Raw genomic sequence first — 24361 nt, 5'->3', positions numbered from 1 at the left:
GATAATGTGAAACTGTCTGACTGCTTTAATATGAACACATCTATTCAATGAGTGTATATACACTACTACTGACAAAGTATACATATGATTAACTCTCATGTCAATATACTGAAATATAATCATATCGTATCCAATATCACTCACTATTTTAGCAGCTTCACACGTCCAGATCAACGTGAATTCGCAAGATTTAGAATGGCTCATGTTTAATTTATAATAATATCTAGAAGTAGCACATATCGCAATTAGCGATGTCTCAATTTACGACATCAATTGATAGGCCTACAATAACCACAAACATATCAATGTATCAGAGTCGAGTCAATAGAGAAATCGTTATAAGTATACTGCAAAATAGTCAAGAACAGTCTATATACAACGGACACATAGACTACAATAAAAAGGTTTTTATTAACTTGTCTGATAAGAGACAGACGGTCAGGTTGCCTGGGCAACTGTGCTTTAATACTTTGGTTACATCTTTGTCCTCTCCATCATCATCATCACCAACAGTAAAACATAAGTGCGTACTGAAGTTGTGCAACACGTAAAATAAAATACACACACCATTACATCACGTATAATACATTTGATAAAACAAACTGTAAATGGTTATTTGTTGTGCTTAGAACATGACACGTAAAATATTCCATACTATACATGACATCTGAAAACGTACACTTTACCGAACATGACATATGGCCTTGGAATTCCTGGTGTTGCCTTACAAAAGAGTACCAACTCTAAACTACAGATGGAACTCTAAACGGCAGATTGGTAACAACTCAAAACTACAGATGGGTATGAACTCTTAACTACAGATGGTTAAGAACTATAAACTACAGATAGAACTGTCAACTACAGATGGAACATTCAACGACAGATACAGACGGAGCTCAGAACTACAGATGTAGCTCGAAACTAGAACTCTAAAAAGTATAGCACAGATGAAATTCTAAACAACAGATAAAACTCAAAACTACAGATGGAAAAACACACTACAGATGGGTAAGGACACTAAGCTACACACAGGTTAGAACTCTAAACTACTGATGGAACACTAAACCACAGATGGGTACAAACTCTTAACAACAAATGAGTAAGAACACTAAACTAAAGATGAAACACTTAGATGAAGGAGTTCTAAACTACAGATGGAAATCAAAAACTACAGATGGGTAACACCACTGAACTACAGATGTGTTAGAACTCTGAATTCTCCGTACCTTGGGACTAACATCCCGTCCTGCTACAGTCAGAGCTACCCAACACGGTTCCTGAAAGGAGTGTTTAATACTGCAATACATCACGAGGGGGCGCTCTCACACTACCAGCCCTAACACTGACAACATCGTATGGCTTAACTGTAACACAATTAGCATTAAAACAACATTAAAAGCAATACTGTTTGGCTCCACCTGGTAATGTTCATTATGCAAAACAGAAAAAAACTTAAGAGTAATAACATTCTCCATTAGCCTACTATTGGCGTCACCATGGCAACCTATCTGGCAGCACAGCTGTCCAATCAGATTGTTTTGGTTATAATATGAATACACCCAGCAGAAAAGGGCAAAAATATATAGCAACAGACACAGCTAATAATCTGCACTTCATAGTTTACAAAGATTGTTCAGTGTTACCATGTCAACCAGGTTAGTCGGTTGCGGTTGGTTAACATCGTTAACTAGCAGGTGGTAACCAGCGGACCATTCTAACCAGGTTCATATGGTAACCAGCGATGGAGCCATATATTAATGGGTCACACGTGTGATGTTGAGAACGTTAAAGTGAACCATAGCTGATAGCTTATTTAATAGTATTTGGTATATTTGAGTCGTTTGGTTCTTAGGAATAGTACTACTCATATTTGTTTAGAATAAGGCTTAAACAGTGCAAACTGACCTTCCCATCATACTTCATATACATCTACCCTGACGTGTCACATAAATACAAAAATACTATCACAAAGGCACTGCGTGGTGTTTGAAACGGTGAAGCGGGCAGCTGTCAAACAGCCTCAGCATATGAGCAGCAGTCCCCATCCCAACCGTCTCTGAGCTCCGCTGGTCATGTCTTGGTCAACATTACCAGCTTGCTCTTTGCTCTGCTGGTCATGCCTGGTTCAACATTACCAGAAGTCTCTGAGCTCTGCTGGTCATGTCTTGGTCAACGGCACCAACCGGCTCTGAGCTCCGCTGGTCATGTCTTGGTCAACGTCACCAACCGGCTCTGAGCTCCGCTGGTCATGTCTTGGTCAACGGCACCAACCGGCTCTGAGCTCCGCTGGTCATGTCTTGGTCAACATCACCAACCGGCTCTAAGTTCTACTGGTCATGTCTGGCTTACATACACACACACACACACACACACACACACACACACTACAGACATATGTTGATCTGCTTGGCTAGCTCGCGGTCCAGGTCGAGGATGAGGCGGTCAAAGTCCTTCAGGCTCAGTCTGCAGCTGAACGGAGCGTCAAACTCCTCCATGAACATCCGTCCCGAAGACCACGCCTCCTCCTTCTTCTCCTCCTCGTCGCTCCCTGGAACACAGCAAGAAGAGACTGGTTGGAGAGGAGAAGCCACCACCAATAGATATTTGTATTATTCTAGATACTTTTTCAGATTACTCAAGGCTTTCATTAGAAAAAACACACCTTCTTCACTCCCGCTTCCAGCAACCTCATCATAATCTGCATCCTGTCCAGACAGGAAGTCCCTCCCGCAGACACTCCAGTCACCAGCGTAGCGATTGATTGGTGGAGGGCTGTCCAATCGGGCAAGACCACGCCCCCGACGAGAAACAACCACTTGCTGATTGGGGTTCTGTGGCAGAGCCAATCGTAGAGCAGCACGGCTCGGCTGCTGGCCCAGGGGGTTGTGGGTAATGGCCGGGGAGGGCGGTGACGGAGGAGGAGATGGGTTTGAGCAGTAGAGAGGAGCTGCATCGACTTCCTCCTCCTCCGGATCTCGGCCCGACGGAACTGCAGCAAAACAATTCAGAGACCAGTTCAATAACCTCTTAAACTGCTTAAAAAACAGAGAGCAGTTACATTTTCTACAGGTAGAGAACCACCGGTTCTCCACCTCTACTTTGGCCTAGTGCAGTGGTTCTCAAACTTTTTCGGTCATCCCCCACTTTGGACAAGGGGGAATTTTCAAGCCCCACCTGCCCCCATCGCCCCGACACAATGCTAATGAAATACGCCAAGCTTAACATTTTCAAATTTATTGAAGTAACATCAAGTAACATCATGTTGTATCTAAATTCTAACTCATTAACATCAAATAACAGCAAGTTCAACAATAGAGAAAATAAAAGTGCAGCTGTGTCATGACGTTACAATTGACCCTTTGCTTAGCCCCGCCCCCTTAGTTACTGTTGCTGTGCCTGTCAAGCTTTCGTTTTCAGTAGCCGCGTTTACATGGACACTTCTGATCCGATTAGAAGTGGAAGAACAGCTCAATCGGAATAAAAAATGATTATATTTACGCCTCAATCGGAATACAATCCTCTGATCGGAATAGAATTCCATGCGGAATAGAAGAGGTGGTGTAGTCTGCTATAATCGACATGTATTCACTTATTCCGATTGGTTTGGGGTGGGTGCGGCTACTTAGAGAGATGGCATCAGCAGCTGCAGTAGTTCGCAATTGGTCCGTCTGTACTTTTATGCACACCGAACTTGACCGCTGTCAAGGAAAGTGTATTTTTTGCCTGATTCACGTCTTTCTTATTACTCTGTAAGTAGTCTTACAAACCCCAGCGTGTCCGGTTGATAAGCGAAGTCAACGTCTTTGGCGGACTATTTCTCTGCTGATCAACACTACAAATGGTAATTGTAAAAATATCTTCACTGTGTGAAGATATTGTTTTGTTTTGGCAAGGAGCCGTGTAATAAGTGGGATAATGTACAGAACGTCGCCGGTCATTATAGAAAATAATAACCTTCAAGGCGAAGCAAGACATCTCAGCTTCGCGTTGGGGTCCGGTTTGTCCTGTCGGGGCTTATTTTCCCGATAAGGACCGGCGTTCTGTACAATATTATCCCTTAAATATATCATACAAGTCCAGACCAACATAACGGTTGTGCGCGAGAGACATACAAACGTACATTCGGATTGCATGGTAGGAATAGATCTATTCCGATTAGAAATCGAATCGGATCAGAAATTTCCATGTAACCCTAGCTAGTGGAATTTCCTCCCGTTTGTCGCGCCCCACCTGTCACGTCTCTATTCCCCACCACTTTGAGAACCACAGGTCTAGTGACATAGTATGAGTGTCTGGTAAGTAGGTCTGCTCTACAGCTAACCAGCCGTCACCTGGAGGTGTTGGTCAGTAGGTCTACAGCTAACTAACCCTCCCCTGGAGGTGTTTCTACAGCTAACTACCCCTCCCCTGGACGAGATGTTTAGTCTTACCGGGCCACAGCGCCAGCAGGTAGTGCAGCACCTCGATGTGGCGCTTAAAGTCCACCGCCGTGACCGGTGGGGCGTCCTTCCCCCCCTCCCGGGCTGTCGGCACCCCGTCGGTGGAGGCCAGGAGCACCGGGCCGAAGCACACGGCCAGGTTCTGGGGGGTCATCCTGTTGGAGGACCTGAAGGAGGCCACCAGGCTCAGGTGGTCCAGCAGCAGCGACAGAGTGGCCTGGAGGGAAGAGGGAGACACACATTTCAGTATTTATATGTATACAGAGTAGTACACATTCATGCATTATAATACATTGCACTTTATAATCACACACAATAGTATGCAAGTATTTCAACGGTAATGTATTTACACACTATAGGCAGAGAGCGAGAGGTAGAGAGAGAGGTAAAGAGAGAGAGAGAGAGAGAGAGAGAGAGAGAGAGAGAGAGAGAGAGAGAGAGAGAGAGAGAGAGAGAGAGAGAGAGAGAGAGAGAGAGAGGGGTAAAGAGAGAGAGAGAGAGAGAGAGGTAAAGAGAGAGGTAAAGAGAGAGAGAGAGAGAGGTAAAGAGAGACAGAGATAAAGAGAGAGAGAGAGAGAGAGAGAGAGAGAGAGAGAGAGAGAGTTAATGGTAAACACGCATTGATCCGCAATCCGGTCTTAAAGGTAAACACGCACAGATGCGTGATCCGGTCTGAATGGGTTAAAGAGAGAGGATCATCTCTCTAGTGCCCCCTACCTTCTCTGGGGGGGGCAGGCAGTCCAGCAACTCCACCGGGCTGTTGACAGAGCCAGAGGAGGCGGGGCACGCGGGGGCGGGGCCAGTCTGCAGGGGGCGGAGTCTCATGGCGGCCAGCACATCGTCATAGAGACGGCTGGTGATGAGGGGGGATGGCAGCGCTCTGAGGTAGTCCTTTAATATACCTGAAATACGCAGTATTAAATACACAGTACTGTCTAATACAGAGGACGACCAAATACGCAGTATTAAATACACAGTACTGTCTAATACAGAGGACGACCAAATACGCAGTATTAAATACACAGTACTATCTAATACACAGGACGACCAAATACGCAGTATTAAATACACAGTACTATCTAATACACAGGACGACCAAATACGCAGTATTAAATACACAGTACTATCTAATACACAGGACGACCAAATACGCAGTATTAAATACACAGTACTATCTAATACACAGGACGACCAAATACGCAGTATTAAATACACAGTACTATCTAATACACAGGACGACCAAATACGCAGCATTATTAAATACACAGTACTATTTCATACACAGGTTGATTAAATACGCAGTTCTGTTAAATACACAGCACTATGAGGTAGTCTCGTTAAAAACACAGTGCTAAGAAATGTACAGTAGAATTAAAATACACAGGAATATTAAATAAAATGAATACACAGTTCTTGTGCAGAACTCACAAAAACACAACCCTACATGTGCAGTTCTAGTTGTAGTACAGTACTACCTGTGAGTATGTCGAAGTCAGGGTTCTGCTTTACAATATGCATTGGTAATAGTGACAGTACTATTGATTGTACTAGTGGTAGTACTTGTGGTAGGTCTGGTATTAGCAATAGTGGTAGTACTACAGGATGCAGTATGAGTGACAGTACTGAGTGATAGTCCTAGCAGTCGTTCAAGCGGTAGTACTAGCGGTAGTACTAGTACTAGGAGTAGTACTACAGTGGTACCTGTGAGTACGTTGATGTCGGGGTACTGCTCCTCAGAGAGGCACACGGCTGGGCTGTCTTTCTCAAAACTGTCTCGCAGTTCCTTCTTCACCGCCGCAGAGCCACACAACCTGTACAGACCCACCACCTGACAGACAGACAGGTACAGTCAGTCAGACAGACAGAAGTGCAGTTAGACAGACATGTTAGCAGACTGGTAGACAGACAGGTAGACAGACAGAGAGGTAGACAGACGAACAGGCAGACATACAGATAGACAGTTAGACAGACATGTAAAAAAGACAGACACGTAGACAGATAGACATACCCTGTTCATACCCACCACCTGACAGACAGACAGACAGACAGACAGACAGATACACGTCAAACAGACAGACAGACGGGTAAACAGGCAGGGAGAAGGTTAGTAAAATAGGTACCTGTATCCCTCTCCTCTCTATCTCCTTCACTGTTTTCTGAATGAGGATAGGAACGGGAGCAGCAGTCCTCTCTCTGTCCACCAGATGGTGTAGTTCCACTCCGAACACTCTCTCGCCGCCCTCCTGCAGTGAGACACATTGTCACATTGCCATACTGTTCTATAGTACTATCTAGTAGTAATGTAGTAGTACTAAGTATAAGTACTGTATTGTGTAGAACTATGTAGTCATACTGTATCGTGTAGTTCTATGTAGTAGTACTATGCAGTTGTACTGTATTGTGTAGTACTATGTGGTAGTACAATAAGTAGGACTATGTCGTGGTAGTATGCTGCAGTACTGTGTTTTACCTGTGGGGTGGTCGATGGCACACTCCAGTGCTCCTGCAGAGACAGTTTGACGTACAGCAGACCCCTCGGATCCAACTTAACACACAGCTGCTGAGAACGGCAGGCTGCCAGACAGGTAGACAGACAGGCAGAGCGGTAGAGAGACAGGTAGAGACAGACAGGTAGAGACAGAAAGGTAGGCACACAGGTAGAGACAGAAAGAGAATAGGGAAAAAAGTTTGATGTTAATTCTGTTTCCCATAATGCCCTATTTTTACCCTGGCAATATGACTACCTACCCCCCCTGCTTTACTGGGCGTAATGAAATGCTCCAACCATATCTGAATTAATTAAATAATGTATAGATCGGCAGTCATAGGTGCAGATCACAGGGGGAAAATTCCCTCTTTTGTTAATAATATCATAATAATATATATAATATAATAATATAATATAATAATAATAATAATAATAATAATATCTTTACTAGTTAAGCATTCCTGCATAAACTCGCATACAAGTCTGCCTATACATTGAACCATGACCTCACCATCTGGGTCACGATGCACCTCCACCTAGAGCCACATGTCACAACAGACAGGCATACTGTACGTGTAGACAGACATTCAGACAGACCTTTGAAGAGCAGAGGGATGGACAGCCCTCCGAGACAACAGACTCGGTTTTTGATTGGTCCGCTGGAGGAGGAAGTCTGTGTTTCATTGGTCAACGGATCTGAGGAGAGAAAGAGTGAGAGAGTTAGGGGTCAGGTCCCGGCCCAGCTACCTGGTATCCATGGAGACAGATTGGATGATCCCCCGGTGCAGGCACCCCTAGCCATAGTATTTAGCCGTGTTACCACCCCTAGCCATGGTATGTACCTGTGTTAGCCTGTGGTGTTAGCACCACTAGCCTTGGTATTTATCTGTGTTAGCCTGTGGTGCTAGCACCCCTAGCCATGGTATTTACCTGTGTTAGCCTGTGGTGTTAGCACCACTAGCCTTGGTATTCATCTGTGTTAGCCTGTGGTGCTAACACCCCTAGCCGTGGTATTTACCTGCGTTAGCCTGTGGCATTAGCACCACTAGCCGCAGTATTTACCTCTGTTAGCCTGTGGCGTTAGCACCACTAGCCATGGCATTTACCTGCATTGGCCTGTGGCCTTAGCACCACTAGCCGTGGTATTTACCTGCGTTAGCCTGTGGCGTTAGCACCACTAGCCGTGGTATTTACCTGCGTTAGCCTGTGGCCTTAGCACCACTAGCCGTGGTATTTACCTGCATTAGCCTGTGGCGTTAGCACCACTAGCCGTAGCTGCCTGGCTCTCTCCAGCTGCAGGTGGAAGGTGTGGTTGAGGGGGAGGGTCGCCCCCCTCAGGGTAAGCAGGGAGGTGCGGGCTCTGGTCACCCCGTCCACCTGGATGGCCAACAGCACCTCCTTCCCACCACTGTCACATCTGCACCAGAGGGACATGTTGCAGACGGGAGAGAGAGAGACGGGGTTAGGGGGTTTAAAATGGTTCTCAGGTGAGGGGGGATTAAATGGGGTTAGAGGGGGTTATATGGTGATGGGGTTAGTGTTAGACAGGGATGGGGTTAGTGTGAGGTAGTGATGGGGTTAGATAGTGTTGGGTTTAGTGGGTAGCATGGGGATGGGGATAGTGTTGGACAGTGATGGGGTTAGGGTTAGATAGTGATGGGGTAAGGGTTAGATAGTGATGGGGTAAGGGTTAGATAGTGATGGGGTTAGGGTTAGATAGTGATGGGGTTAGGGTTAGATAGTGATGGGGTTAGGGTTAGATAGTGATGGGGTAAGGGTTAGATAAGGATGGGGTAAGGGTTAGATAGTGATGGGGTAAGGGTTAGATAGTGATGGGGTTAGGGTTAGATAGTGATGGGGTTAGGGTTAGATAGGGATGGGGTAAGGGTTAGATAGTGATGGGGTTAGGGTTAGATAGGGATGGGGTTAGTGTGAGGTAGTGATGGGGTAGCATGGTGTTAGATAATGATGGGGTTGGATAGTGATGGTGTTAGATAATGATGGGGTTAGTGTTAGAAAATGATGGAGTAGCATGGTGATGGGGTGAGTATTAGATAGTGATGGGGTTAGTGTTGGGCAGTGATGGGGTTAGTGTTAGACAGTGATGGGGTTAGTGTTGGGCAGTGATGGGGTTAGTGTTAGACAGTGATGGGGTTAGTGTTAGACAGTGATGGGGTTAGTGTTGGGCAGTGATGGGGTTAGTGTTGAGCAGTGATGGGGTTAGTGTTGGGCAGTAATGGGGTTAGTGTTGAGCAGTGATGGGGTTAGTGTTAGACAGTGATGGGGTTAGTGTTGGGCAGTGATGGGGTTAGTGTTGGGCAGTGATGGGGTTAGTGTTGGGCAGTGATGGGGTTAGTGTTGGGCAGTGATGGGGTTAGTGTTGGGCAGTGATGGGGTTAGTGTTAGACAGTGATGGGGTTAGTGTTGGGCAGTGATGGGGTTAGTGTTGGGCAGTGATGGGGTTAGTGTTGGGCAGTGATGGGGTTAGTGTTGGGCAGTGATGGGGTTAGTGTTGGGCAGTGATGGGGTTAGTGTTGGGCAGTGATGGGGTTAGTGTTAGACAGTGATGGGGTTAGTGTTGGGCAGTGATGGGGTTAGTGTTGGGCAGTGATGGGGTTAGTGTTGGGCAGTGATGGGGTTAGTGTTGGGCAGTGATGGGGTTAGTGTTAGACCGACCTGGTCTTGCTCATCTCGTCTAGCCCCAGCAGGTGGACGGTCAGCAGCCCTGAGACCCTCTGCGGGCCCCGGGGCTGCTCCGAGCCCACGTACAGCCGGAAGGACGTGACATCATAACCCCCCTCTGGGGCCGTCTGGGAGGCGGCCGGTTGCCGTGGCAGCAGTTCAGGGGAATCCCCATCACTAAGGTAACCTAGGAGATACAGTGGATTATTTTATAAGTAATATAGTTTCAGTATGTTGAGAGCAATAAAACAATTCGGTTTGGCTTGCAAGATTTATCAGACCGAAATATTGAATCCTAGCCAAACAATATAGAGAATCACTGGTGCATTGGAGTAGTAAGTAATAAATACAACTTAACTTATAGTATTAACTTAATACCTCTTTTACTAGTGTAGTAGTATTGTATCGTAATAATATTTGTAGTCCTCTAGTATTTATTAGAAAAATACCACTATGGTAATAGCTTTAGTCCTATTTAATAGTATTTGCAATATTGTAGTATTCAGTAATAAATGGTATTTTAGTGACTGTACTGAGTGAATACCTCCTTTGCTAGAGCGCCCCCTGGAGGACCGGCGGACCGGCCTGGCTGGGGGGGCGGAGCTATCGAGGTGATATCTGCTGAGCACGTTCTGATTCGATGACAAGGATGGCGTTTCCTTATTGGTCCAGGAGGCCCCCTCCTCCCCTCCCTCTGCCTTGTTCCCGTGGCGATTGGAGCGGGAGGAGCGGAGGCTGAGTTTGCGTCGGAGTTCCGGAAGTTTCTTCATCTTCATGGACAGCTTCCGGACCGTCCCGGGAGACTTCAGCCTGTCAATCATGCCCACCTTCTTCTGGGAGGAGGGGCTTGATTCTGGGGGAGGAGCCACACTACTGGGCAGTTCTGGAGAGAGAGAGAGAGAGAGGACGAAAGAGGCGGGAGAGAGGCAGAGGCAGAGGGGGAGAGAGTGACAAGCGATGTTTCAGAGGAAGTTGCATATGATCAGTGTTGGGAACGTTACTTTAAAAAAGTAATATATATATATACTAAAAAAGTTATAGTTACTCACTACTAGTTCGGAAAAGTAACTGAGTTAGTAACTGAATTACTCTATAATAAAAGTAACTAGTTACCAAGGAAAGTTACTATTTGCGTTACTGTAAAAAAAAGAAAGCTGCTATATGTCAAAGAATTTGGATTTTTCTGAGCAGTTTTCACTTGGCCTCAATGTGTTAAATGGTTGAACTGCCCATTCAAGGCCCTGATATAGTTCCAACTGAATTTTAATTTGCTTAGTGGCAAAGGCTGTGGAACATATGCCGAATATTACAGAAAATGCCAACTTTTCCTCGGATTGCTCCGGACTCGCCATTTCTGCTGCTTCATCGAATCTGTTTGGTGTGTGCGTGTGCGTGTGTGTGTGGCGCGCGTGTCCTGGCTTGTGTGTAAAAACACTGGCTCTGATTGGCTACCATGAAACATGACTCTGCCTTAGCCAATCATAATCGCTTATCTCGTTGTTAACCCACCCGGTCTCCTCACTAGCAGTTTGTGTTTGGAGCCAGGGGTGCGTTCGGATTACGCAGTTTATTCAATCAATTCATAGTAACGCACCGCATTTAACGTACAGTAACGGTAACGGCGTTGTAACGACGGAAACAGTAATTAGTTAGATTACCCCGTTACTGAAAAATTAACGGCGTTACCTAATGCAGTTCTTTTTAACAGAGTTATTACAAACACTGCACATGATACACCCATTGCTATATATATATACATATATTATATTGCAGTTAGCGCATGACTTCCAAACGCTTGTGTCAAGATGGCCAATGTGATACTATGATGAACACTAGGCATAGAAGATCAAGGGTTATCATATGTAACCACACAACATTACAAAAGTAAACGCTTACCTAAGTGTTCTACTGTGATCTCATCAGTTTGGTTTGCGATGTCATCGGTCGGTTGTGCGACATCTTTTGAAACGGGTGTGGGGTCTTCGGTAGGTTGCGTGAGGGTTGAAGGCCCTTTTCCTCCAGCCACCTCCTCTCCTCTCCTCCGCCAAAGCACCACCTCCTCCTCTCTCCTCCGCCAGAGCAACTCCTCCTCCTCCTCTGGAATGGGGTTGTACCAGATGGTCCCTCTCTCCACCTGCTCTCTGCAGGACTCCACTCGGGAGGCCTCATCTGAAGCCTGGGCCTTTCCTGAGGACATTACCCAGGTTCGCCTGCTGCGCTCCAGGCTCTGCAGGTAGGGCCCCCTGGGGGGTGAGACAGAAGCCTGGGCCTGGGATCTGCTGCTGTGCTCCCGGTCCAGACCAACACAAGGCCTCATTCCACAACCCTAGGAGAACACAAGGAGGAGAGGTCACTGGGAGAGAAGAGAACACAAAGAGAGGACACAGGGCGAGAAGAGACCACTAGGACACAGGAGGAAGAGGAAGAGGATATGGCAAGAGAAGGAGACGCCAATAAGGATAGGACACTTGAGAGGAGAGAGTCAGTGGGTTTGGTACCTTGTCATCAGCGAGTGTCTGTCTCCCCGTGAGACCTGCAGATGAAGGCTGGTCTTGGTCTGGGGTCTGCCTCCCAGTGAGGCCTCCAGAAGAGGCCGGGGCTGGAGGCTGTCTCCCAGTGAGGCCTCCAGAAGAGGCCGGGGCAGGGGGCTGTCTCCCAGTGAGGCCTCCAGATGAAGCCTGGCTGTTTCCTGGGAGAGTTTCCCGGCTGGAGCCCTGCTGAGCCCACTGCTGCTTCTTAGCAACGGTGATGTGTTGTCCTGAGGACGGGGTGGTGGGGCCAACACGGCTAGATGATGACGACGATGACGAAGAAGTCTGAATGACACACACATCTGAACACACACACACACACACACACACACACACACACACACACACACACACACACACACACACACACACAGACACATAGAGAGAACAAAAACAGACATAAAAATGTGTGTCTGGCGTGTGTGTCTAAGTCTGTGTGTGTGTGTGTGTGTGTGTGTGTGTACTAATAAAAGCTTATATCCCTTAAGCAGTTACAGTTTAGAACGTAATTGAAGAGAGAAGAGAAGAGGGCTTCGAATGTCAAAGACTGCTCTGTGCTTTTGACCAGGGACACACAGACACACGTATACAGTAAAACACACACACACACACACACACACGCACGCACACGCACACACACACACACACACACACACACACACACACACACACACACACACACACACACACACATAGTCGGACACATGGTCACACACAAAATCACACACAGTTTCACAAACATGCAGACACACAAACACACACAGTCACACACAATTCCATTCACTATTCATCCCAGACTCACAAAGTAAGCAGTCAACTTCAACTTAATGCCGGGTAAATAAACACACACACGCCTACAATGGTTCATTCATATTGCAGGTTGACTACTAACCTCTGAGTGTACACCTCTCTCTCTCTCTCTCTCTCTCTCTCTCTCTCTCTCTCTCTCTCTCTCTCTCTCTCTCTCTACCTCTCCCTCTCTCTGTCTCTCTCTCTTCCTCTCTCTCTCTACCTATCTATGTATCTTTCTATACCTCTCGCCATACCTCTCTCCCACTCTCTTTTTTATCTCTCTCTACATCACTGTGACATCATAACTGTGCTGATGACGTGTTCACCTACTCCTGTGCCTGCCAGTTTGTCAGTTGGTCCGTCTGTCTCCCTGCCTGCCTGTCTGTCTGCCGAGAACATAAACAGGGTTACGATTCGTAAGGAGACCTGCAGAAGTGATCTGACTGGTCTAGCACCTCCTCATGCTTTCTCTTTCGTGAATATACTGATATGTTGTTCAAGTAGACCCTACATGTGTATGTCATACGATGCATGCAGGCCTGATATATCTGTAACTGATCTATAGGGATGTATATAGATAGGCCTATGAGCAATGTTTGTGCTCTGTTCTTCTGTAACGGTGTAGGCCTATGTGTATGTGTAGTATAACGGTGGTCTGTCCTTTTCTCATCTTTCAGCGTGCATGGAAGTACATAATATGCATGTGGCCTAAAACGTGTTAGGCCTATGTATCTTTATGTATTATCTATAACGCTGTAATGTATAATGTATCTGAATCTGATCTATAACGGTCTCCGTGCTTCCTTGTGACAGCGGGAACTTCTGTCTGACCGCCTGCGGCTCACAGCGGCTGTGCAGACTAACTTAGTTTTCTAGTCTTCAACTGTTCCGAAATCTAAATGCGTCTTCCGAAATGTTACACGCGAATTGTCTATAAAAGAACAACATCGTTCTTTAAACTTGGACTTGTGTTATGTTTGTGTTGGTGTCTGTGTCCTACCGGAGACTTTGGGGTCGGCGGCTCTCCGTCGGGATCGCAGCCGGGAGAAGGTTCTCTTTAGCAGGGGCTCGGCCATACTCCCTCCCGCTGACGCCGAGCACACTGAACGCACTTGGTTTTACTTTGACTAACTCTATTAGTTTGTCCTGCTAGTCCTCTTTCTCTTCCATTGCGCTCCCTCTGTCCTGGCTCACCCCAGGGACGTCCTCCTTCAACCTCTCTTTCGATCTCTGTGTCTCTCTCTCTTTCGCTCTCTCTCTCTCAACAGGAAATGAATTCCACAGATTTTTCCTCCCCCCGACCACTTCTAGAAAGGGGAAGAGGGGGGCCGAGTGGGACAGCGCGCGCGTGTGTGTGTGTGTGTGTGTGTGTGTGTGTGTGTGTGTGTGTGTGTGTGTGAGCGCGCGCGCGTGTGCGTGCGTGCGTGTGGGGGAAGAGTTTAGGGGGAACTACTTTCACATCCAGAATGACTAGCATAATATGAGTAATGATCAATGTTTATTCAGGTTAATAAAACGTAATTCTCTTTCTAAATGGTCTGTATATACACATAATTGTGCTTGGAGTCGTCACGGAACACCCAGACCCCTGTCTCATCAGTCAATCGATCAATCAATGCCACCAAGGTCAGTGTGGCTATATGAGCGGGCACGGCCGGCTCTGAAAGGCTGCAGAGTTTACCTACTGGAAGATGCAATGTTTAGTTCGTTCTTTTTTTATTCGGTTAAATTGATCTTTTATATCTTTATTATCCCTACTTCTAATCGTCTCTACATTATAGCCTGTGCGTATCATCGTATCACTCAGCTTTATTCCTACTAGTCATCTTATTGACTCAACCTTATCAGCCACTTATCATCTGATTCATTTAACTTTGTTGCTCATCCTTTTATTACCTCAACTGTATAACAAGTCGTCTAGTTAAGAGGTTCAGACATGTTGTGGAGTATCTTTCTTTATTGGGATATTTACACGCCACGGCCACAAGGTGGTGCTGCGATTCTTAGATCTTCCGAAACTTTTAGTGTACCTGGTACACTAAAAGTTGTAACGCTCTATTAAGAAAGTTTCTACCAAAGGTTTCACGTATTTTAAAACGTGCATTGACAATAAACACAATTGGTCGATATCAACAGAATAAATAAAGAAACAATCGCTCCAGCCGTGCTTATTGTTTTACATAGTCTTCTAGAGCACTACACTATGTTAAGAGCTGATAATGCGCCTTGGTATATGTATACATATATTTAAACAGTAACGGTAGCATATATGGGCATAGGCCTTGAATGGGCCTTTATATGTGACTGAATCGCAATGTCGTCACATGGCCACTAGGCGTCACCGTCACGGTGCGCATCTTGGCTGGAGCCTGCTCCCTATCCGTAAGCGCCCGTTAACGCACCCTCACACACATACGCACACACACACACACACACACACACACACACACACACACACACACACACACACACACACACACACACACACACACACACACACACACACAGGTGTCTCTCTCTCTCTCGCCCCGGGCGTCGCCTCCAGCTTACCGGGTGACTCACGTGGTCCGCGGGTTCTCGGTGACGGTGGATGGAAGTGATCTCGAGCTCGGTTCTCTGATCCTGACGTCTTACTTCACCGCTCATGTTTTATTCACTCACTTTTATTTCACCGACAGCATGTAGGTTGCTCTTATCTGAATACATGATGAGCTGATAAACTACATGATAATAATCCCGCCTCTTTGTGGACGAACCGTCAAAGTGAATACATTCACCGGGAATACAGCAGTATAAAAAGGAGTGAGGCGTTTAAAGAGACTATTAAACTCAGTTTTATAAGTGCCTTAAACATCAAAGACACCTGGTCGACTGCTTATTAATTTAATTAATTGGCCAAAGGGCCAATTTTCCCTTAATTCGGCGCTCTAAAAGAGAATTTAGCGAAAATGCTTGACTTTATTTTTAATTGGACGCCGATTTGTTGGACATCTGGACAAGGGAATGAAATCTGACACGCGCAGGTCCCAGTGGCGGGAGATACTTCGCGCCTGTTAATTAGCGCCGGGCCATGTTTAATTAAAACCAATTAAAATTTCTAGAATGAGCTAATTGAAGCGCGCGCTGCTTCCACTCTAATCAGCCTCACGCGCCCCCCACACGCGCTCTGATCGCAACCTTTGATTTGGAAACAAGACGGAGCCTCGCGAGGCTCCAGATCACAGCAGGTGGTGATTCACCAGGAGATCAGATCAAGTCCCGCGGGCCTGAACCCATCAGGGAGGTCCTCGTGCTTCTTGTTCTGGCACATTCGGTTGAAGGTCGAATTCTGAACTACCTTACTGATTTAAGTGAGGTAATTTACCAAGGAGTCTTTTAAGAAGGGATTTTATCAAGGGCTTTTAAGGACTCTTATGGAGGACCTTTAGTAAGAGCCCTTAGTAAAGGCTTTTAGTCTAGTCCTTTAGGACCTTTAGCAGGGATCTTCAGTAAGGGCATTTAGAGACTTAAGTAATTGCTATTTTTAAGGACAGTAGTAAGGACCTTAGAGAGGCCCTTAAGAAAGGGCTTTCGAAAGGGACACTGTAAGGGCTTTTAGTAGCCGTTGGTGGACCTTCAGTAAGAGCCTTTAGTAAAGGCATGAAGTGAGGGATTTCAGTAAGGGCCTTTAGCAAGCCCTTAATGAAGGGCCGTTAAGGGACTTTATATGGCTTTAAGTAAAAGCTTTCAGCAAGGGATTTCAATAAATGCATTAGGTAAAGGTTTTTAGCAGATCCTTAAGGCCCATCAGTAAGGACTTTTTGTAAAGATCTTTAGTAAGGGCCTTAAGAAAGTACTTTTGGGACATTAAACTGTATATATATTTGGTTTTATCTTGTTATACTTCTGCAAAGTATTACATAGGCTATTATACTTCATCTGTCCATCCCTCGTAGGAAGGCCAGAATCGAATTATATTCGATTTTTCTTTAAATACTTCTAACTCTTCCTCTCTTTATTTTTAAAAAGCCGCTGTGGTCCTCCTTGTGAGTGCTTGTTTGCCGCAAAGAATTCTCTTCTGAGAGGTCATCGGTTCCGTCCCGGGCCCGCAAGGCGTCGCTGTTTCCTCACTGAGCGGAAGCACCGCTGCGACGGGGAATTCCCTTAGCTCCCCTCCTCCCCTCCCCTCCTCCTCCCCTCCTCCCTGCCTCCCATCCTCTCCCATCCCACCATCCCGGCTCCCGGCTCCCTCCTCCACCTCCCCACTTTCTCCTTCTCCTCACCTCCTCTCCATCTCTCCTCCTGCCCCTCCACTGCCTCCTCCTCCCCCTCCCCCTCCTCCTCCTCCTCCTCCTCCTCCTCCTCCTCCTCCTCCTCCCCCTCCTCCTCCCCCTCTCTTCTCCTCAACCCCCTCCTCCATCCCCTCTCCTTCTCCAGCTCCTCCTCCCCCTCCCCCTCCTCCTCCTCCTCCTCCTCCCCTTCCCCCTCCCCCTCCTCCCCCTCTCCTCCGGGGCCAAACGGAGCGCTCTTGCCTGTTGTTCGGTTCTCGGTGTTTTTGTCGGACTGGGAACAGCTCATTATTTATTTATGGGACACAGAACGGTTTCTTTGAAAGAATTTCCCCCTTGTTTAGATTTTTAAAGCGATCACCATTAGACGGGGAATGTTAAGACAGAAACAAATTATTTGATTTGATGATTTTAACGCCAATGGGGTTTTAGTGTTTAGTGCTTTACCTACAACTCGAAAGATAAAAATCGGACAAATCAAAACAACCTTTCATTCAGATGGTTTTACTTTTTACCGATTGGCCTCCATGGTGGAATAAAATATCTGTACAAATTAAAACGCAATATATAAAAAAAGAACACATACTATTTGTAATGAAAGGAAAACAATAACAATTAAACATCCACCATCAAATGAACAGATCATGACATACGGCCGACAAATGGTATCGATTACCGCTTTGATCTGTTGATGAACGGGACAGTCAGTCATCCGTTGGGAGGATATTTTCTCTCTCTCTCTCTCTCTCTCTCTCTCTCTCTCTCTCTCGTTCTCTCTCTCTCTCTTTTTCTCTCTCACTCTTTCTCTCTCTTTCTCTCTCTCTCTCTCTCTCCCTCCCTCTCTCTCTCTCTCTCGCTCTCTCTCTCGCAATCTCACTCTCGCTCTGTCTCTCTCTCTTTCTTTCTATCTATCTCTATATCTTTCTGTCTGTGGGATGGTATTGATATTTTATCATCATTTTCAGCGGCTTTCTGTGTAAAGTTGGTCGATGGTCGAAGGTAAGGACAGAGTTTGAGTGGCGTCTGACAATCTCCGTGTGTGTCTCCGTGCGTGTGTTGCTGGGACGGCGTGTGTGTGTGTTTAGTGTTAAATGACTGAACGCTTCTTAGCCAGTTGGATCAGAACATTGCTGTTGTCTGCGTGTGTGTGTGTGTGTGTGTGTGTGCGTGTGTGTGTGTGTGTGTGTGTGTGTGTGTGTGAGTGTGAATGTGTGTGTGTGTGTGTGTGTGTGAGAGAGAGAGAGAGAGAGAGAAAGAGAGAGAGAGAGAGAGAGAGAAAAGATGGGCTGTTCGCTCGCGCCCGTGTGTGTGTGTTTACTGTGAGTCTTTGCGTGCGTGACAGCTGGCCCATCTGACTTTGCGGTGACATCTGGGAAACCCACTGGTGTGTGGCACGCGCGTCGGTTGATGTCGCTATTTAAATGCAAATAGGGACACGTTTGTGTGTGTGCGGGCGCGCACGCCGCATCGTGGATGAATTGTGCGACGTAAATCCACACAAAAGGAAACACTTCACACACACTAACGAGAGCCGTTTAGACTCCACTCTCTCACACACGCGGACACACCAGCCGTTTAGACTCCAGAATTATTACTGCTATTATTACTAGTAGAATTACTACTATTATTGCTACTATTAAAATAAGTATAGTAGTTATAATAATAATAATAATAATGATAATATTTTTTTTATTAATATTAATGTGCTATTATTGTAATTAGTATGGCTGCCTATCATCATTATTTGCTAAAATATTGTTATTAGAAATTGGGTTAGCTGCCATGAGTGAAACATTAAATATTTGCATCAACTATGGGTTTTACATTTTATTCATGGAAATGTATTGCAAAGCTGTTTAAGTTTCAGCTCTACAAATTATGTATTGCAATTATGTAGCCACACCGTCGTACCTAAAAATGTTGTTAATTATCTTATTGTGCTTGTATTATTATTTTTTTTATTAACATTTTATAGGATAGCTATTAACAAACCGCTGTCCCGTTGAATATGTTAAACTGGTTAACAGTAATTGATTTCCAGAAAACGTCCCCGTGGATCAGGAGGTGCGTGCGGCGCGCGGAGCTTCAAAGGCTCGAGCAGAACTCTTCCTCACTGGGGCTCGTGCCGGCGTCCTCACTGACTGCAGCCTCGCGGAGGAAGGTGGATGGAGGGTGCGCGCGCCGTCGCCTATTCAGACGGCTCCTCGCGAAGATTTGCATTAATTTTCCCGCTAATAGAATATCCCCGCGCGCGACGGGGCCAGCTGCCTATGTTGTCAAACACAAAAATATATATAAATAGCAAAAATTATGGGAAAATAAGGGACGGGGAAAAAAAAAACGTAAAATTAAAGGAAAAAATATAAGAAAAAAATGAAGTAAATAAAATAAGGAAAATGAGGAGGAAAGTAAAAAATAAAGGGAAGCCAAATCCACCGTTCCGTCCGCGATGCCGCCAACCCCGGGGTCGCTTCACCGGCAGCCGTCCCGGTTTCATCATTTAAAACCGGATCATATACCATCTTCAACACATCACTCAACTGAAACGTTTTTAAAAGTCAGTTTAGTTAGATTTAAAAGAGCCACAATCATTAGGAAAAAATATGGCTTGTCTTCCTTTCAATGCCATACGGCCAAAGATGAGAGGATATGTAGTTATCTAGTGATTATAGCATAATACTTTGCTGCCGTGTCACTCCAACACAACACTGATTTATCGATCTATTGATTTAAAAAGCAGACAGGTCGTTGGTAAAATTTAAGGAGCGATAAATAATGTGGAGATAACGTGGCCTCTGTCACAGAGAGGACACTTTTAAAAGAGGCCATTAAATAAAAGATGACATACCTACCTTTATTCAATTAGAGCGCTTGCTGAACGGACGTGGCGGAGGAGGAAGAAGAAACGCGCGGACAGGTAAATCACTTAACCCGCGGAGCACGAGACAGATTGACGTATAAAGCACACTTAAACTCCTCTCTCCTCCTGTCTTCTCCTCTCCTCTCATCGCCTTTCCTCTTCTACTCTCCTCTGTTAGTTTCTTCTCTCTCTTCGTGCCGGTCCGGTTACACCCCTCGGTTCCCGGTGGCTCACGGGGCTTCACGCGGCTCATATCCCTCGACGGCCTCACGCCTCGAGCCAAGACTTTCCAGCTGATTAGTGACGCGAAGAAATGATGTACAGGATAGGTACCTGTCCACCAACACACCTGTGTTGTATAGATTTGTAGCCGTCTCAATACACTCCCCTATCACAGCTAGAGCCGATATATGTATCGGCACCTGGATTACAGGTATACAGGACCTATCGTCTACCAATACACCTTTAGTACAGGCCTATGTACCTGTCTAGCAACACAACTGAATTATGTATGTCTGAGGGCCTACCATTGCACCTGGATTACAGATATGTAGTACCAAGCACCTGGATTGCAGATATGTAGTACCAATACACCTGAATTACAGATATGTAGCACCAATACACCTAGATTACATATATGTAGTATCAATACACCTGGATTACAGATGTACACCTGGATTACATGTGTACCAGTCTACCAATACACCTGGATTAAATGTACCTGTCTCCCTGTCTACACATTTGACCCCACACACGTCCTGAACTCCAAATGTGAAAGTACCTGTACCGACACACACCAGGTGTGTTGGTAAACGGTACCAAGTGTTTAAATCGGTTTAGTCCAGTTCAGGAGAGAGAGGGGAGGGCGCAGTGGAAGGGAGGCCATGGTTATAACAAATCAATAACAATACATTTGTGCAACTAACAACGAACGAACAACATGTCTGTTAAAAAATTACATTGTGTAGTGAGTGTGTTGTGAATATTGTGTTGAAGAGAGTAGTGTTGGGTGTGTGTGTGTACGGTAAGATGTTGCGTATTGTGTATATCGTGTCGTGTTGTGTTTGTGTAGTGATGTGATGTTGATTGGTCTCGAGGTTAAATCAGTCTGAATAAACAAAAGCTGCAGGTCGCAGGGGTCTCGTGCCTGGAGTGGAAACCTCTTCCACGCGCTCCTCATTTCTCCCTTCTTTCTTCCGCGAGACTGACAGGCTGGCGCGCTCAGTAGCGAAATCTCTCTCACACACACGCACACACACGCTGCGCACGCACGCACACGAAAACACACACACACACACACACACACACACACACACACACACACACACACACAATCGCTCTGTTCCATATTTGGGCACGGCACGCCTCCTCTCGTGCGTCACAGGGTGACCGGAGGATCCCGGGGGTTTTTCGGTTCGGCTCGCGGGGAAAAGCTCCAGTCCTGTGGGATGCAGGACTGAGAGTGTCTCCCTCTCCGCTACACCCAGCCCCGGTATCCGGTACCCGGTACCCGCTCACCCCTAACTGTTATGCCTATTATTATTTACACCGTGTTTATCTCTCTACCAGAAACCGCCACTTTGTGCAAGAATATCGTTTCTCTCTATTCCTTCTTTCTTCACTCAGCAGACTTTTATTCTCCCCGCTAGATTCTCTAAACTCTCGTTTGACACCCCCAGGCTCACTATCAAATATCCATGTCAAATTAAAGACGGTAGTCCATTTAATCCACGGTTCCCGCGTCACCCGCGCGCTTTAACCTGCCACGGCTCGAGCAGGTGAAGGGCGAGTCGCGTGCTGGAGAACAACTTTTGGGTCTCGTGCAGCAGACGCGTCGGGTGAATCCGGATCGATCCTGATCGATCAAGAGATCCTTACGACACTTCAGGACTCCGCGGCTCGCGACATGTTCGGGATCCAGGAGTCCGTCCCACGCGGAGGGATGAAAGAGGAGCCGCTCGGCGGGATGACCGCCGTGCGCTCGTGGATGCACTCGAGCGGCGTGGTGGACGCCAACACCGCCGCGCAAAGGTAACGACCCATCGTTTATCGGTTGTCATCTGTCATCTCTCGTTTACCTTCACTCTACTGCTTTATTGCATCGATCCAAATAGGCCAAATCTTGGTTGAGGTCTAGTGGCTCGCAGACGTTAAATGCGAAGGGTTCCCGCCACCTGGAGACGGCCCGGTCCTCATTGTTCTTCGCGCGTGAAGCGGCGGCCCTAAGTCTGGTGTATGACGGTCCGGTCCAAGACCTCCGTGTTGTCCGCGCGCCACGGTGACTTATAACTAGAGCATGGGGATCGGGTCACCGGACCTGAAAGGGGACATGATCCTGACATAATTAATCTCATTTGCATAAAGTCTTGACCATTTATCACCCCGAGCGCCACCCGAGGGACGCTCTATAATTATGATCTGGTCCGTTTTAGTTTGTTAGAATTAAGTCTGCACCTCAAAGTAAACCGCAGCGCTCCAGAAGACATGATAATAAATGTATGCATGTTTGTAAAAAATGTATTTTAAAACTTAAAAAAAAGACACCCCATCGGCTGCTCCATTAAGGTTACAACTTTAGTGTTTAATGACTGCCATCATATTACTTTTTGACATCCTCAGGCAACCAAAATAACGATTATCATTTTATAAACGCATAAAATAGCCCATGACTGCTTGTTCAACGGTTTTAATGAAACGTGTTTCGGGTGACCCATGTCAAGGTCACCAGTAGCGTTAGAGGTCTGTATGTTAACCACCGAGCCTTCTCTCTCCGTGTGCCCGCAGCGGGGTCGCACTGGCCCGGGCGCACTACGAGAAGCAGCCGCCCTCCAACCTCCGGAAGTCCAACTTCTTCCACTTTGTGCTCGCGCTGTACGACCGGCAGGGCCAGCCGGTGGAGGTGGAGAGGACCGCCTATGTGGACTTTGTGGAGAAAGACAAGGTGCGACAGAGATATTTGGAGATATTATAATGCCACGTAGTCCCAGGCGCACTGCATCAAACACACTGTTTTAGTCTAGTCCTTGTGTCCTTCCGCTTACTTCTAGTCCTTGTGAAAATAGCCTGAAGCATATATAACTAAATCTAACAAGGTAAATTATTTTTAAAAGCCTTAGAAATTGTCTTTAGAACTCATTATCTATCGGTGCAATTCAGTAGTAAGTAAGTAAGTGAATCTTGATTTATACAGCCTATATCTAAATCTTTAAACAATTGAATTAAAAAAACCAAGACAAAAATAACTAAAATAGATTTCTTAGTTGCAGGACTCTAGCCTCCATTATCCAGCATTATATGAAGATATATAATATTTTTAGTTTTCTGCAAATTACCCTTGTATTTAATGTGTGTGTTAAAGATATGTGTCTTACTATAAGTGTGTACTTGTGTGTTTAGGAGCCTAACAGCGAAAAGACCAACAACGGAATTCACTACAAACTTCAACTCCTTTACAGCAACGGTAAGACTAAATATTCAATTGAATACACTTGAGACATCTGAAGATGACATTTACAAAATTACCAAATGATTGAGTAATGTTGGGAAAGGATTAAACATATTTTACGCGCAGATCAAGTGGCCGACAGAAGTTAAGTATTTACATGAAATGAATTCCGCGACATAACCGCAGGACGGCGGCTATGATTATTATAATGAATATGATGTTGGTAATTATAATTAATAAGTTATTCTCTGGGGTCCGGACAAGCGGGTAGAATTTAAATCGTGTGTTAGGCCTATGACGTGTATTATTCTCAAGGGGAGAAGATTGTCATGTGTGATGTAAAGAGTTTTTTTTTTTGCGTGTGTGCGCTTGCGTGCGTCCGTGTCTGTGTTTGAGTGTCTGCATGCGTGTCCGTGCGTGCGTGTATGCGTGTGTGTGTGTGTGTGTGTGTGTGTGTGTGTGTGTGTGTGTGTGTGTGTGTGTGTGTGTGTGTGTGTGTGTGTGTGCGTGTTTGTGTGCGCGTGTGTGTGTGTGTGTGTGTGTGTGTGTGTTTTCTCAGGTGTCCGGACCGAACAAGACCTGTTCGTCCGCCTCATAGACTCAATGACGAAGCAGGTGAGAATAAGCTAGTCCTAAAATAATTTTAATCATAACAAAAGGCCTAATAATGTATGAAACGATAGTGATAAAAATATAATTAAATGTATTAGAATTAACAAATCAAAAATCATGGATTGTTATTATCATTTGGAGATCAGATGGTACTTCTTAAATATAACTGACGTTTTTCATTTTAAATCCACTCCGCGGACTGGGGGATTCATTCTGGTGTTAGATGATGTTTTAGTAAATTAGA

The 24361-nt window shown here is 45.8% G+C and overlaps 2 protein-coding genes across 5 annotated transcripts in view; one reads left to right on the top strand and one right to left on the bottom strand.

The window, feature by feature from the left end:
- Nucleotides 1-438: 438 nt before the first annotated feature.
- syde1 (synapse defective Rho GTPase homolog 1) lies at nt 439-14145 on the bottom strand. The gene is made up of 14 exons (XM_079756550.1): nt 13933-14145; nt 12108-12442; nt 11506-11935; nt 10154-10492; nt 9604-9796; nt 8166-8344; nt 7525-7623; nt 6910-7013; nt 6560-6682; nt 6141-6267; nt 5157-5341; nt 4431-4656; nt 2663-2989; nt 439-2548 (listed from the first exon to the last, which is right to left on the bottom strand). The coding sequence occupies exons 1-14, from the start codon at nt 14006-14008 to the stop codon at nt 2385-2387; spliced, it is 2907 nt and encodes a 968-aa protein (XP_079612676.1). The 5' UTR covers nt 14009-14145; the 3' UTR covers nt 439-2384.
- Nucleotides 14146-21966: 7821 nt separating this feature from the next.
- The window catches only part of ebf3a (EBF transcription factor 3a), a gene marked incomplete at both ends in the record, with an annotated part of 17368 nt that continues 14973 nt past the window's right edge, over nt 21967-24361 (top strand). For all 4 annotated transcript variants that reach the window (XM_079757322.1, XM_079757321.1, XM_079757320.1 and 1 more), the window contains 4 exons: nt 21967-22091; nt 22845-23001; nt 23457-23520; nt 24065-24120. In XM_079757322.1, coding sequence (XP_079613448.1) covers nt 21967-22091; nt 22845-23001; nt 23457-23520; nt 24065-24120 — 402 coding nt within the window. The remainder of the gene's footprint in view (nt 22092-22844; nt 23002-23456; nt 23521-24064; nt 24121-24361) is intronic.

The sequence above is a fragment of the Pollachius pollachius genome, assembly GCF_949987615.1.
Source record: "Pollachius pollachius genome assembly, chromosome: 19".
Lineage (NCBI taxonomy): Eukaryota > Metazoa > Chordata > Actinopteri > Gadiformes > Gadidae > Pollachius > Pollachius pollachius.
Note: the sequence above shows the minus strand (reverse complement) of the source record. Positions and strands in the feature narration are given on the sequence as shown.